This window comes from Gymnoscopelus microlampas, assembly GCF_963454915.1.
Source record: "Gymnoscopelus microlampas genome assembly, chromosome: 12".
NCBI classification, from domain to species: Eukaryota; Metazoa; Chordata; class Actinopteri; order Myctophiformes; family Myctophidae; genus Gymnoscopelus; species Gymnoscopelus microlampas.
The window spans coordinates 19,363,223-19,379,252 of record NC_139949.1 but is presented as its reverse complement, the minus strand read 5'-3'; the positions used below and the strand labels follow the sequence as shown (position 1 = coordinate 19,379,252).

The 16,030-nt window shown below is 41.3% G+C and overlaps 1 protein-coding gene across 2 annotated transcripts; it reads right to left on the bottom strand.

Moving 5' to 3' along the window:
• Window positions 1-290: 290 nt before the first annotated feature.
• Window positions 291-8,792, bottom strand: slc46a3 (solute carrier family 46 member 3). Of its 2 annotated transcripts, XM_084075268.1 has the most exons (9): window positions 8,467-8,792; window positions 7,629-7,827; window positions 5,226-6,176; window positions 4,403-4,529; window positions 3,909-4,028; window positions 3,658-3,741; window positions 2,450-2,606; window positions 1,488-1,660; window positions 291-981 (listed from the first exon to the last, which is right to left on the bottom strand). In XM_084075268.1, the coding sequence occupies exons 2-8, from the start codon at window positions 7,818-7,820 to the stop codon at window positions 1,504-1,506; spliced, it is 1,788 nt and encodes a 595-aa protein (XP_083931394.1). In that variant the 5' UTR covers window positions 7,821-7,827; window positions 8,467-8,792; the 3' UTR covers window positions 291-981; window positions 1,488-1,503. The 2 variants fall into 2 exon arrangements, with proteins under 2 accessions (XP_083931394.1, XP_083931393.1); XM_084075267.1 differs by having other exon boundaries at window positions 292-1,660.
• Window positions 8,793-16,030: the final 7,238 nt, after the last annotated feature.

The window sequence follows — 16,030 nt, the reverse complement described above, 5'->3', positions numbered from 1 at the left end:
TTTTGAACAGCCAAAGCTAAGTGGTTAAAAATGATTGTGACGCTATCAGTGGCGTACCCACCGTAGAGGCAGGAACTAAAATCTCGCCTCTCCTAGAAAATGAAGTAAAAGACTGACTGAAAAACAGGCAGTGAAAAAAATCTTGCCTGTAATTCCTGGGAACGCCACTGTTCCATGAGCTGCTGCAGTGCTGCTGTTCAGCCACAGAGAAGAACGCCACTCTGGTTTTAGGCTCCATGATTGGTCAAGTTCAAGGATTCTGCTATCGACTTTCATGGTCTTTTATAGGAATATGTGAAGCCTAGCTTTACCATCCTGGCTCGACACAGCCTGGCTTGACAAGGTCTAGCTCGACAAAGTCGCTCCTTTTCAGCCTGGCTTGGCGTTCATGGAACGGAATAAACCAGGCTATACGGACCAGACTTTGTCAAACCTAGATTTGACTTAAATCCAGGCTTATTTAATTCTCCTTTCGTGTAATAGGCTCCCACATGACTACATCCACACTTTAACAAACCTGACACATGCCTTTAAAATAAGAGAAAACAGAGTTTTGAGGCTGTCAGATGGATAAATGCTGTGAGTTTTATTATAGAGACAGAAAAGTATAGTAGACATTTCCATCCATAGTAGAAAATAATAATTCCTCAAAAATGAGCAGTTTCTGGCGTTGCCTAAAATATGCCATGTCAAAGAGAAACGAAAGAGGGAAAAAGGAGTCATACTGTACTGTATGGCTCAGTGGTAGATGTTTCGTTTCAAATGCAGGACAACTAGACAACTCTATCATGTGTTAAAGTGTGGTGACTGATGCAGTGGATTGGTTCACATTTTATAACTGTAGGTTCCTTGTTTGAGTCCTAGGCCTTCGGTAATTGATACATCTCTGGCAAAGTTCATCAGTTAACATTGATCAGAATAACACTTCAAAAGCACTAGGACAGACCTGTTGGCTGTGAAGGTGTTGTGGTGCAGCGCGGTCTGCTGCGCAATCTCTGAAATGTAGAGGTTCCAGGTTTGAGTCTCAGACCTACTGCAGTTAAATCCTGGAGTACACTGAAGTTTTTAGGTCGAACATTCAAAAGAGCAACGCAAAAGCACTAGTAGACATGTTGACGGGCAACATTTTGGCTGTGACGCAATGGTGAGGTGCACTAGATGGGTTGCTGCTGCTCAGATAGCTGTCAGGTTTGAGTCCTATGACATCAAGGTACTGGAGGACCATTGGGAGGAGATTGCGTCTCTCCTCTTGTTTCCTGTGAGTTGGGTGTTTATGCCAAAAAAAACTTGTCCTGCTGATGTTTTACAGATACAACATGAAAATCATAACCCATTAATAAAGGAACCCAGCAGTGGAAAGTGTGTTACGCCAACAAAACAGTGACACCTGCCTGAGGCAACCGATTTAGTATACCTCACTCACCACTTTGGGCACTCAATACCAACTGTTGGGTGTCATCTAGCACTTTTTTCTTTTGTTAAAGAACTCCAAGTAACTCCAGCTCAAGCATTGTTAGTTGCACCCAGGTGCGTGCTGGACTGGCTTGTGTCCCACTGAGGGAGCTGCATCTCTCTGCCAATCTCCGTGTCTACGTCTTCCTCTTCACCTGTAAGGTTGGTCATGTCCTCCTCCACAGCCACATGGAAACACATTAGAGCTCTGGGGAGAACACAACAGAGTCAATGTATCACTTAGCTGTCAATTCACATACGTGTGTGTGTGTGTGTGTGTGTGTGTGTGTGTGTGTGTGTGTGTGTGTGTGTGTGTGTGTGTGTGTGTGTGTGTGTGTGTGTGTGTGTGTGTATATATATATACACACACATATATACACACACACACACACACACACACACACACACACTAGAGGTCCGGCCGCCCTATCGGCGGCCGCCCGGGCCCCGTGCACGGGGTACCAAAATCGTGGGATAAAAATTTCCAAAAGTAAAACAAAAAGAAAAAAAATGTAAAAAATATATATATTTTTTTATTTTCCTGGGGGTCCCCGGACTCCACAAGCAATGTTCTCACTGCTGTCAAGGAGTGAGGATACAGAGCTTCACTTCTTGACCACATGTAAATATAAAGATACTAGAAAAGAAAAGGGTGATACCCTGAAATCCCCTACTTGTTGGTTGAGAAAGCTGAGTGTTAAAATGTTAGTGTAAGATCATGCCCAACTAGATGACAGGGTGTATAGGATAAGTTGAATTATTTGGTACAAAGTTTTTCGGTTACACCAATTAACATTTTTGTCATCATTCCTCCAAACATTCTATCAATATTAAATCATTTTACACTAGGTATGTAATGTAAGAGTGGTTTGGGCTGTCATTTTCAACATGCATTGGACTAGAACAATTTCTGCTTCCCCACAAAGCTTAAGTCCTACAGGTATACAGTACAGTGCTTCCATGTTGTTTCACTGATGATATATGTGACCCCACTCACCTAATCAAAACAGCAGGGATGATGGCAAGACCAGAAGCCAGGAGGAAGCTGAACCCAGAGAACCAGGAAACTGTAGTGGCGTATATGCCGTTGAACATAGTCAGTGCGCCTCCAACACTCAGCATCTCCACAAACGCAATGCATGCAAACATCGCACCTATAACGCGGAAGGAGTAAAGGTTATTACCCAGGCATGCGTCATAGGCCTGGCTGTATCAGCCACAGAGCAAATTAAGGCTGGGTATGTGATAAATGGTAATGTACATTACAGTGTCAGCACTGATAGATACCAATGCCAACGTGGTTAAGCCTTATTAAAATTACACATGAAATGATATAGGTTTACAATGTAAATAGGTCTAGTTTCACCACAAAACATGTCAAATCATAGTTTAACGATCCATTTCTTCATGTGAAATGGGTTTGCATATTTGTGCTCTGTATTCGTGTACATTACATTGTCAATGGTTATGTTTTTATAGGGGACAGAGAGAGGAGTTTTCAGTCAATGATACTGTCATTAGTTTTCTTTGCGTTTAAAATCAATGAGTTACATGACATCAGTTCTAAAAGCGGTTAATCTCAGCTCTATAGGTGAATTAGTGGGTGAGCAGTTCATAGATGCAACCTGGTGCCAGTCCAGCTGACAGCAAACCGTCCACAAATATGCAAATGCATACATATGAGTTGACACGTAATTTTTGTCGTGAAACTATTTAAATAGTAAAAAAACATATAATTTGTATGTGAAATTAAAATGGATTTTCAGCAGCCTGATGAAAGAGTTAGAACTTTGAATATTTCTCTTCAGTCTCAGTTGTTAAGCCTCTCCTAAAGTCAATGACGTCTTTCAGCGAATATCCTTCATTAGAGGTGGATGGTCTAGTTATGCAGTCCGTGATAACCTCAGTTTTCCTGGCATTTAGAGCAAGAAAGTCCTCTCCCACCTTCCCAATGAAGTCGGACTTTTTCATATTTGGGCACGCACGGGGAGTACCTATTTCATTACTGTCAGACTGTCTCACTGGACCTCTACTATTTATTATGAAATAATAAGCTTAATAAATCATCGCATCTTTAAGGGTTTCTGTCAGCTCAAGGCCCTTGGGATTAGAATCAACCCTCTATGGTTTCATCTCTATTCAGTTCCAGTGAAGAGGTGCACCGTGAACAGATCAACCCGGCTCCAGAGCGTACAGTATTCTTACCTTGTTCAGAGCTCAGTACTGTCTTTGACATCATGGACTTGAAAACAGGCGTAGGCATGGAGGACAGGACCAGAGGCAGCCTCACTGTGAAGAGACACCAAACAGGGAACATAGCTACTGTGACTGCATGTTTGCATCAGCGTATGACGCCATGTGACTTTTTTCCCCTAGTGCAATATACACGCATGTGTACAAGACAAACAGGTGCACGCACATACACGCACACAAACACACACACACTGTTTTCTCACCCAGAAACATAAGGAGTGTGGTCTTCGCGAAGGACGCCATGAGTAGACCTGCACTGACAGAGAGCAGACCCAGAAGCACAATGTGTGTGTCTTGGAGGCAGCGGGACAGTACAGTGACACCTGTATGTAGGGTTAAATGTTACTCAGTACACTGACACCTGATTCCACTTTGCGTTAACCCTTTAAGACCTGAGGCGATTCTTAAAAATGTTTTCTAAATCGCAACAGTTTTTTGAAAAAAATCTAAAATATTTTCGAGATTTTTCAAAAATAGCAGATCTACAAGCTCATAGCGCGGCACTCGGTGCCGTGCTATGAGCTTGTATATATCTGCTATTTTTGAATAGCCATAGAAATCTAAAGTGACACAGATGCGTTCCAGGTTAATAGCAGCATTCACCCTACACTCTCTTCAGAAAACACATCAAACACATTAGTTCAGTCTGGATCTGTAATCCCTCGGTATGTTTAGTCACTACTACTCAACCCTTCACCTGCGAAACTGCCCAGGTGGATGAGCGTGCTGATGGCTGAACCATAGCCAATGAAGACCTCACTCCAGCATAAGGGTTTATTCAACTCATAGAGGATAAAGATGGACATACCACCTAGCTGGGACACCTGAGACAGACAGGGAGATAAAGAAAGACAAAGATAGATATATTGTAGAAAGTTGGCTCTGCAGGAGTCTAGCTGTCTATAGGGTCTATGTGTCATGTGTCCGGAGGTAAAACCGCTGGACCGATCACTGCTAAAGTTCTTGTGCACACTGCCAGTAGGTATATTTCGCTTTAAATAAAATAATTGGGCAATTTTATCGTCTACTCAGGCTTTTGGGAGCACCCCGGACAGTTTTTAAGTTGCTTGATTCAGTATTTAGATATATTTGATATTCATTTTATCAGACACGCCCCCTTCCTATACAAACCCATTGTAACTTCAAACTCCATTTTAACCATGTTAGATAAATCGGAAACAGGCGTCCTTGGTTCTGGTGACGGATATTGTCCTTCTAATACGTGAGGAGACCGTGTTTTTTTCAATTACTTTTTTGAAAACACAGCCCCCCTCACGTATTAGGAGGGCAGGATACTGAATACTAAATCAAGCAACTTAAAAACTGTCTGGGGGGCTCACAAAATCCTGAGTAGACGATAAAACGACCCAACATTGTTTTTTAAATATCCCTTTAAGTTATTTTTCCCATAAGTTTTATACTTTTTGAAATGTTTAACTTAAATTCTATAATCAATCAAAAAAGATTTTGGGGTGGGTGGGTTTTAAAATATCATCTGTATTGAGCCATTTCTAACTTACCTTATAGAGAGCAAAAGCTGTGAGCATCAATCCCAGAGTGATGTTCCTCCGGCGAGGCCCTGATGCGAGCACAAGGTACATTCCCTTCAGCTGACCCATCAGCACCGCCCGTTGGGGAAGGCAGGAGCTGCCGACCTCTGGCGACAATCCTGACGAGGACAACGACAACGATGAAGATGATGTGGAGGAGGAATGACAGGTCGACGAAGGCAAGGACGCATCTGGAGTACGGCTCAGAGACTCTCGGAGGACACCGAGCACGTAGGTCAGGTTGATGAGGTGGAGCAGGGTGGCGGTGACGAAGGGCCAGGTGAAGCCAGCGGCGTGGATGAAGAAGCCAGTGCATAGAGACGCCAGTCCACACAGCAACCCCATGATCATGTCCAGGCCTGCCATTCTCACCGTACGGCCCCTTTCATCTCTGCCTGCGTAAATAAGGCCCTCACCATCGTCTTTGCTCCCATCACCATCATCAGCCTCTCGAACCTTTCCCTCTTCGCATGGTGGATTTGACCCGTGGCACCTTCCAGTTTCACACCCTCCCTTTTCTATACGTCCATGTCCCTCTGGAGCGATCACTGCATAAATATCTCCTCCTCTCTCAGTTCTGTCCTCGGAAATTCCTCTCGACTCACCTCCGCCCACGACTAAAAGCCTCGGTTCACACCGGTCAGCCACGTAGGCAAAGCAGCCCCCAATGAGTGCTGAGGGGCCCCCTAGGAGCCCACTGATGAAAGAAGCTCCCAGCAAGAGGTTCAGATCGAGGGAGAGGGCGCTGACAAAACAGTAACACAGAGTGAAGAGACAGTCTCCCACCAGGGGGACCACGATGGCAGCCTTCCTGCCACAGATGTCACTGTAGGACACCAGGAGAGGAGAGGAGAGCAGACTGGGGAAGATGAAACACAGCTCAGCGTACAGGTGGAAGAGAGATGCCTTTTCTTGGACAGTCTGGAGAGGGGGAGGAAGAAAAGAGAGGAGAATATTAGAAGAAAAGGGGAATAAAGAGGGAAGTGGGGAAATCCAGAACTTTTTAATGACACAAGACTATTCGAGTCTAAAAGCACCGCTAGCAGCCCTTTGCTCTTTACACCCAACTGGAGACTGGCTGAATGGTGGTGGTGAAAAGCTGGAATCTGCCTATTAGATTATGAGATATCTTGTGTGAAAAGTTGATATTTTGTGTGGGGCTAGAGGATAGGATATGGAGTCACTCAAATAGTTAGGGTTCATGTACCATGGAGCATGAATGCGCTCAGAATTCTTTCGTGATATGTTTTGGGACCAAAGTGGTAAAGGGGCCAATGGACTGACTGCCTGACTGATGCAACAGACAGACATACAGACAGACAGACAGACAGACAGACAGACAGACAGACAGCTCCACTGCTAGCAGGGCTAAAAGCTCATTCTTGAAGTATATCTCTGCTGCCAAGCAGAAACCAGCCATGTCCAAAATATTAACTTTTCAGGAAATGAAGAAAACAAAACCCATCTTTTTAGAACAACACAATACTGCCTCATCAAAGTTGGTATGTGTCCTTTTGTCATGACTTTAACCAAATCCAGCTCCAAAGTTGGAGTTAGGTGGTTTTACAGTTTGAGGATCCAATGGTTTTAGTCAGAAGTGCTTTTTCAATACTTTTCATTGATTCAATATTTGTCACACACAGACGTAAACGGTGTTCAATATCGACGATATTGAGAAGCTTCATCAAGGCTGTAATGAATTGGATAATGGCTCAGAATATTTCCCAGCTCTACTGAACAAACAAAGCTGAAAAATGTCCCTCCCGCCATGGTCAGGTAACAAAGCAAGGTAAAGTACACCTACTACTATTGTTGAAGATGGGGTTCAGATTACCATTATAGGTCTGGCAAGGTCCATTCTATTCAACAGCAAGGATAACACCATTATTATTTTTTCCTCGTAGCTCCATGCACAATATTTATACGCACGCACGCACGCACGCACGCACGCACACACACACACACACACACACACACACACACACACACACACACACACACACACACACACACACACACACACACACACACACACACGCAATCTCTAATACAGACACTTCCCTGGACTCTTCATCAACCACAACGACATCTGGTGTATTAGCTGTCAAAGATGTAAAGATGTCTGGGTTATCACAGAGATGAAACATGGATGAAATGACACAGGAATGTTTGTACATTCCCACTGTAGATACATGATATTTTGATATGACCTTCGCTATGAGTTCCACTATTCTATCGTGACGTGCTATGTACATCCTTTATGCATAGCAGCCATTCAAGATGTGTGACAGTGTTTCAGTGACCCGTTCTGTCATGTGGTGCAAGCAATGAGGAACCTGAGTACCACACACACCCACTCACACACACCCTCACCACGTGTATAGAAGTCAGGTTTGTCGAGTTGTCTGCACAGTGGTGGATGTTGTTCTCCCCTATAGGGTAGGGGGCACCACTGAGCTGCACCCACAGTCTCCTATAGATGTACTGCTGCAGCAGAGGGTAGGTCATAAACATGCAGAATGCATATATCCCAATCACAGGCTCTATCAGGTATACACAGCCCATGATGTACCTTGACCAGCAGAGAGAAAGAAAGAGGAAAACAGAGAATAACTTATTCATACCTGGTAATAATTGTTACATTCAAAGGAACTTCAAATTCATATCTAAATATTTTGATACCGTAGTTTATCACACTCACCACTGTCACCAGATTAGGATTTTGTCTGAGCACAAAATGTGCGTGCAAGGGTCAGGGATAGTGTTCTCTCTCTACTTAATCATGTTAAATGTAAACAGGTGCTGACACCTGATGCTGGCCAAACTGGTTGACAGGCTAATTGGAGAGGAACTAGTCTGTGGCTGTGGGCTAACATTTGACAGGGCATATTTGCAGGGCAATTCAAAGTGTTGCAGATCAACAGCATCAAATACATACAAATGTGTTTCATTATTTACAAAAGGTAGTGCACAAAAGTATTACTTTTACTGTTATTTACTATTTCCAAGTACTATTGTCAAAATGACATTGTTTCACATTGAAACAGTACTGACCCATAATGATAAATAACATTTACCTTAAAGAATAAGAATTAAGAATATTGAATAGCCCTGATATAGGGCTTAAGTAGTGAACAAAATAAAAGTTTTAAAGAAATGTACATGACTCCCTTCAAACAATGTCAATATAAAATAATAAATAATCATTTACCTTTAGATGGAAGCACATCTCTGCTTGGATGTCACTGCAACTTCTTGTCTCCGTTTGTGAGGTGGAAAATGTACCATCTCGCTGGATTCCCCCTGGATTCACCAGGGAATGTTGTTGCCGTGGTGAGGGGTGTGCGGTGGTGTGTTTCAACCCTGGAGCCTGAAGCACAAACACACCCTGTGGATCATCTCATCAACATCTTTCCTCTACAGGCTCAGGTCAACGACACACTGGATAATGACCAGTACACCTATACCACCATAACACCTGTGCTAAGTGATGACAGGTTTCTGTGCTACCATGAACACACTGCTCCTCCTCCTCGGGTTCTCTGTGGGAAAATGAACTAGGGGAGGAAATAAGACATAAGAGACATAGGGGGTGGAGACAGAGAGAGAGAGAGAGAGAGAGAGAGAGAGACAGACAGATCTTAACTGCATTGCTGCTGTAGATCTGCTACTTTCAGTGCACGACATCCACACACAACGTATACAAGGTATACAGTAAATCAGGAATGTGTTTTCTCAGTGAAGTTAGTGACCATGTGTTCCATACATTGTTTTGTCTTTGAAAAAGGAGTTTAGACATAGAGCATTTCATCACACGTCTGTCTTCTCAGCATACAGTAGTTACTTTGCAATAATGCTTGACTGTGATTACTGCTCTGCTCTGAGCCAACAATGCGGGTCAAAACTTGCATGACAAGGAAGTGTTTATGTGTAAGAGGATGCAGTGTCACGTACTCATGTTACAAAACACTGTTTGTGTGATCAAAAAACTGGCAGCATATTTTTCGAATGATGCGAAGCCTGCCGAACTGGTTCTGGCAGACAACTCAAGGCAGCGCGCCAACCCTGACCAGGTGACCAGTCACATGCACTCTTCGCCTGATCAGGGCGGGCTATTTAAACTTCCCTGCCTACCTGTTCATTCCTCGCCTCACCTCCCTGCTGTGCTGCTGCTGCCTCTCTGCTGTCCGTTGCCTCTGCTGTCTGCTGCTACCGCTCTACTATGGCAAGCCGTTTTAACATTTAATCGAACCACGCTCAGTCTAGCGATTAAATGTTATAACGGGTTGCTATACTCTGCTGTCTGCTGCTGCCCATGAAGTTTTACAATCCCACCGGCTCTCCAGAATCCACTTCTAGGTTCCGTTTCTACATTCCCCTTTGGGGTCTTAATTCATTCCCTGTAGTTCTATTCGGCACATCACTTCATTATAAATGTTCATGCTTACAGGGAATGAATAGAGACAGAGCCCTGACGCCAAACTATGCTTCAGATATCTATGCTCAAATTTATGCTCAATAAAAATACTTTTTAATTCAATCCAAGAGTTGTCTGACTGAACTAACTAACTAATCAAGTTTTGGTGCTCCATACTTATTAGGCTGCCTCAAAGAGATGATTGACATTAGGATTGAAAAGTTTAAAGGTCAAGGTCACAATCGAGAATGAACAGATTTTCATGAGACTTAGCGCCAATGATCAGGAAGCTTTCCTAATTCCAGTCTTCATTCATATCCCACCAGGCAGGCAACCCATCTACATGTCCCATTAATATGTAACACCACCAGGGGGCAGTTCTCCATCAAATACAAAGGCGTCTCCATGTGGAATGCCCATTTCCACCTAGTGGCTACCACATCCTACCAAACTACTTTCAAAGAAGATTAAAAAATGTAATACCCGAGTGGGTAATTAGAGGATAGGCATCCATAATATTATCACGCTATGGGTATTCTAAAACTCTTTTATTTTCCATTTTTTGTTATTTTCTTATACTTAATGATCTGTTTTTATTTACTTATTTATTTATTTTTGTTTTAAAATACTAATAAATGTAAATTGTATTTAATGTTAACGGTGAGGTGAAGCCCTCCTAGTAGGCCGTGTGGTGACCCTCCAAAAAGTGCCTAGAAAATTAATTTCGTTCCCACGTCTTGGATCTACTTTTTCAATGCATTAAATACCCTTGTGGACTTTGGGTTAAAATACCTCCGCACAAAATCCTGCAGTATTTTTTCACAAGCCAGAAATGTATATTAAAGTGAATAACCAAAAAACGAAAATCTTGTGCTGCTATTTTTGCTTGTAAAATATTGAAAACTGATTTTGGCAACACAAAATCTTTCTCAAATGTCATAAATACATGTACCTAACATCTGAAACAAGTATTGGTGCCTTAGTGTACTCATGTTTGAATTTTGATCATGAAATGTAGAAAGAAAACGCTTCTACTGAAGGGATTGGTGCCCAGCACAATGAAACATACACATAGCACATTTAGCTAAAAGCTTATTTCATACATAGAAAATGTCACAACCTACTGTGTACTGAAAGGTAGGAGAAAAAAAGCAGCCCTCTAGATTGGAATAATGTCAAAAATGGACAACAGTAAAATAAAAACACTAAAGCTCCAAATTATTACAACATATGGTATGAAATATTTATTAAAATACCACAGTGTGTCACAGCATGTGTCAATTGTACATCAACCCTCCCACCCACCCCCCAGATCAGGCCTTCTGTGTCACTCACAGTTATGAACAGAGAAATGTTGGTTGACAGTGCAACGGCAGCTAAATAGTATACAAATATGACAAAATATGAAAGTGCAGACTGAATCTCCTGTGGATGACCACTGATCACACCATTGATGGATTTGGGGCACCAACTTGACTCAATGAGTATGTCTTGCAGCACCCAAACCTTTTTCCTAAAATACCTAGGAAGGACATGTGTGTATGTTCAGAGATGTTGCACTTGGTAAGGCAGTGAGAAAACTAGCTGGGGGAAATCAGGGGTCAACCTCCGCTTCAATTTATCCTGCCTGCAACATAAAATGTTAGGGAAAGATGAGCACAAGTGTATCAATAAAGACGTATTAACAATGATCGCCAATTTAGTTTAAATATACTCTCATAGACGTTTTTGTGAGGGAATACATCTATAATATACTTTTCAGCAAAAAGGTTTTTGTTTTGTTTCCCAGAACTGTCAAAGACACACATAGTATTTGAGTTACCTGTAGTTTGAAGCATCAAGATCCTCATGCTTCTTCACTGTGTCTACGAACATCCTTCGTAGCTGGTTTATTTTCAGCACCTCTTGGTCAACTATAAGCCATGGCAGATGACTCTCACAGAAGATCTTGTAGCGGTCAGCGAAGGGTGGTTCATTTACACACACACACACACACACACACACACACACACACACACACACACACACACACACACACACACACACACACACACACACACACACACACACTAACCATTTATTTATGTTCACATAAAGGAGAAACATACAGGGACACAAATATTATACTGTAGGTGCAGTAAGGTTACATTCACATAATCCTGGCATATGACTTCACGATACAATAAACATGTCACTCAGTACTCTATGGGTATAAGTAACACCGTCTCCGCCATATATGGCGGCTGCTAATTACAGCACAATACTTTGCCAACCTTTTTGCCTCCTTTTTGGGCATCCAAAGTTGTTGAAACCCTCTAACAGCCAGTATGTGGGTATGTCCTATAGGCTGCCAAATATAAAAACAAATAGTCTGCACCTAATAGCCCAGCTCTGAGATGGTATGTAGGAGTGGTTGCTATTTAATGACCTTTGTCATAAAGGCTTCCTCTAGGCTAGAGTCAAAGGTGCAGGCTATCTAATACTGAAATGACACACGAATGTTTAAAATACAGTAATAGCACCCATACAATCATAAAATGACGAATCAATATTTGACAGTCCAATATTGACATGCATGTTTTGTTTACAATCTCTTACTTGGCCATATTGCCAATTAGCTTATGGGCTTTATCAGCACTGGTGAGATGCAGTGGTGGACATTCACTTGAGTACTGTACGTTTTTTTAGTACCTGTACTTTCAGTGGTGTAAAGTAACTAAGCACATTTACTCAAGTAGGCTACTGTACTCAAGTAGAATTTTGAGGTACAGTAGTTTTACTTTCACAACCCGACGTGTGAGCTTGTAGATATGCTATTTTCAATTGTTTTTTTTCATGTGATAACATAAAAAATTATTTCAGTCTCATGTGTCTCCCCCCAAATAAAGCTATTGAAAATAGCAGATCTACAAGCTCACACCGCGTTGTGATGTGTTGTGAGCTTGTAGATCTGCTATTTTCAATGCTTTTATCTGATAACACAATAAATAATTTCAGTCTCATGTTAAAATGTGAGAGCTTGTAGACATGCTATTTTCAATAGATTTTTTTCATGTGATAACATAAAAAATGATTTCAGTCTCATGTTAAAATGTGTCTCCCCCAAATAAATCTATTGAAAATAGCAGATCTACAAGCTCACAACGCGTCTCATGTTAAAATGTGGCTCACCTGCTGACGTTTCTGTTTGAGAGAGTTGATCCTTCTGCCGTTTTCCTCTCACATTAATCACATTAATGTATTTTTGTCAATAAAACGCTGGTAGAATGTTGCGTGAAACCCAGCGTCCTCAGGAGGCTTGTAAGAACCCATATCCACACAATGTTGATGTTTATAAGTAACGTTGATGCACGTTCTAGTAGCCCTGAAACATTCAACTGTCCAGGTGTTTGCACTTTCTCTATTAACGGCCCGTACATCTACATAAACGTTCATATTTCAGATTTAAAATGCTTACCCATGGCCATGGATGTTACAATTATGTACGGGCCCAGAGAAGTACCTGTGTCTTCCGTATTGTTCAATAAAAAGCCTGTTAATCCGATCGGTAGCCATCACCATATCCTTTCAACCATGCGACCCTATTGGATGGGAGGTTTATTGCATTCTGATACATTATAAATCTATGAGAAAATGGTCACCGATCGGTTAAGAATACTCTTTATTGAACAATGCGGAATATACGGGTATTTCTGCGGGACCATATAGAATTGTAACATCAATGGCCATGCGGTAAGCACTTTATATTTGAAATCTGAACGTTTATGTAGATGTACGGATCGTAAATGGAAAAGTGCAAACACCTGGTTGAAGTTCGGTCGGGACAGACGACCGTCGTGTATCCATGGCTTGTTGTTCATGTGTCCCGTCTTGTCCGTGTAAATTCCTGAACCTCTTCTTTCTGGACAGACATAAGATTCATATAGCATCGTTTCGAGTCCTTTTGACGTGCTTTTGAAGGATATTTTCTTTGTTTTGATGTATTTTCTTCGGACGTTACCGTTGCTATGGCCGTTGTTGCAGGAAGTGGTGAGGCGGAAGAGGCAACTCCATTGGTTGTAACGGGAATCACGTGTCAAAAACCGCACCACTCCTTTGAATGTATTACTGCGCTGCTAAGAAAATAGTACCGACTTTTAAACTCTAATTATAAAAATACTGGGCCGAATCAGATGGCGGTAGTTTTTTTTCTTACTTACTACCAATAGATCTTTTTTAAGAAGCAGAGATTATTTAGATCCACTTGATGGGAACGAAACTGAAGGAAAAGGAGCTAGACAATATGGCCTATAGGGTTTCTTACGTCACCGGCACAACAATATTCTGTCATCTTTCCTAGGAAAGAAGTAGTAAACTACAGTATGTATAAGCATATGATTCCTGTTGTGCAAATCAAATCAAACAACTCCTGAAGAGATCTTCCCCTTTTGGGTCAAAAAGGTCAAAGGTCAAAGTCTGAATCAACAGCAAAATTACATAATCTCCTAATAATAAAACCTAATAATGGTACATCTTGACAATTGCAATTGTTGGCATAGTGTTGACACTGAGAGCAATCTTTGTAGTTGGTCATTTTAAATAGATTTTTTTGGGGCGAGCCCTCACTTGTTGTTACGGACGGAGAACCCTCCATAAAAGGTTACAATTAACCGATTTTAATGCCGTCATAATGTGGACATGCTGGTACAATTTGATGACCAGACCTACGACTTGTCCTTAACCTATTTTGGGCATGTTTTTATAGGTGAAAATCTTGCCCAAAAATGCAAACATTTAAAAGAAAAAGACAAGAAAAAACACAAAAACATAACAAAAATAGCAGATATACAACGCGTCACATCACGGCACGTTGTGATAATGTAGATTGTCTTTTTTTTTTGCTATTTTTTAAAAAGGGCTTCAGTGGCTATAATCAAACATGAGTTCCACACAGTTTTCTTTACTATGTTTTTAATACTCTAATCTCTTCAAAAAGTGCAAATGAAGGCATGGACATAGCGTGTACATCACATGTTTATCTAAAGTCCTCATTGTCTAGAGACCTTCTATGCTACGGTTAAATACTGACCAATCACAATGCAGGGAGGTAAGAGGAAGAGAGACCAAGAAACGGCAAAGACAGGAAAAACATGCTTCTACTATTTCATACATGTAAAGCTCTGAGTGTTCATTTAACTCTGAGAGTGTACAAACGGAACCAAATGGACCCATAAGGGTCCATTTGGTTCCGTTTGTACACTCTGAGTTACAAATGGGGTGTATAATCCTGGTGTGCACAAAATGTACACACCATATGTACACTTTCAAAATGGATACATTAACACTTGAAGATTTTACTGTGTATGAGCACTAAGACACAAGTCATGTAGTAAATGTATTTACAGTCAATTCTACAATCAATTTGCGCCAGAACAGATCAATAAACTTTGTCTTGTAGAACAAGTCACAGGGGCAACCACCTCATCACTTTCCTCCAAGAGTTCAAATGAAAGCAGTGTCAAGCAATATTCTAAAACATTCACTACACCAGCATTTAAATATCAACATGGGCATTTCCATATCTGCATAAGTAGATATATCACCCATGTAGTAGTGGGGAGGCTTAAGTGTAAGTGCTACAGCATTGTTAAATTGGTGCTACAGTACATATTAGTTTTACAAGAGGCCCCTTTATAATTAACAAAAGTACACAAATGGCTTCTATAAAATGCAATTATTCTTTTTTTTACATTCAGCAAATAGTGAGAAACAAAATGTCCATAGGACACATTGTAAGAGTCACTGCAATACCAGTTCTTGGTTATTAATTTTAAGTTTAATGTGAATCACTGACAAGATTAATCTATAAGGAACTGTTTGTAAACATATTGGTGGTGGGGGTCTTTTTTTTGCATCACTCTCGTGGCTCTTCAGCCCTGGCCCTCAGGGACCACTAGGGCCCACTGCTGGTTTTCTGTCCTACCAGGTAGGTAATAATATTTATTTGGTGTTCTTGTTGTTCAAGCTGTCCAATCAGGGACCTGGGATAACAGGTGAATGCAATTAACATCCTGGTAGGATAAAAAAAACAGGTCAGTCGTGAACCACAGTTGTGGAGTCCAGCAGAAGAGACTATCTGATATAGTTGTTTAGGACATTGCTTTAAAGGGAGCCTCCACCACAAATTCAAAGTGGGAAAATGAAACGATTTAAGAAGCAGTTAACATTTCTTGTATTTTGTAACTGTAAAAAAGTTTCATATTCAAGTATTAAAGTATTAAACCTTACATTAAAACCGTGGGAAATTGTATTTGGTACTGTGGTAATGGAATGTTGATCTGCCTACATGATGTAATATTGTAAACAATTTTGTTTATGG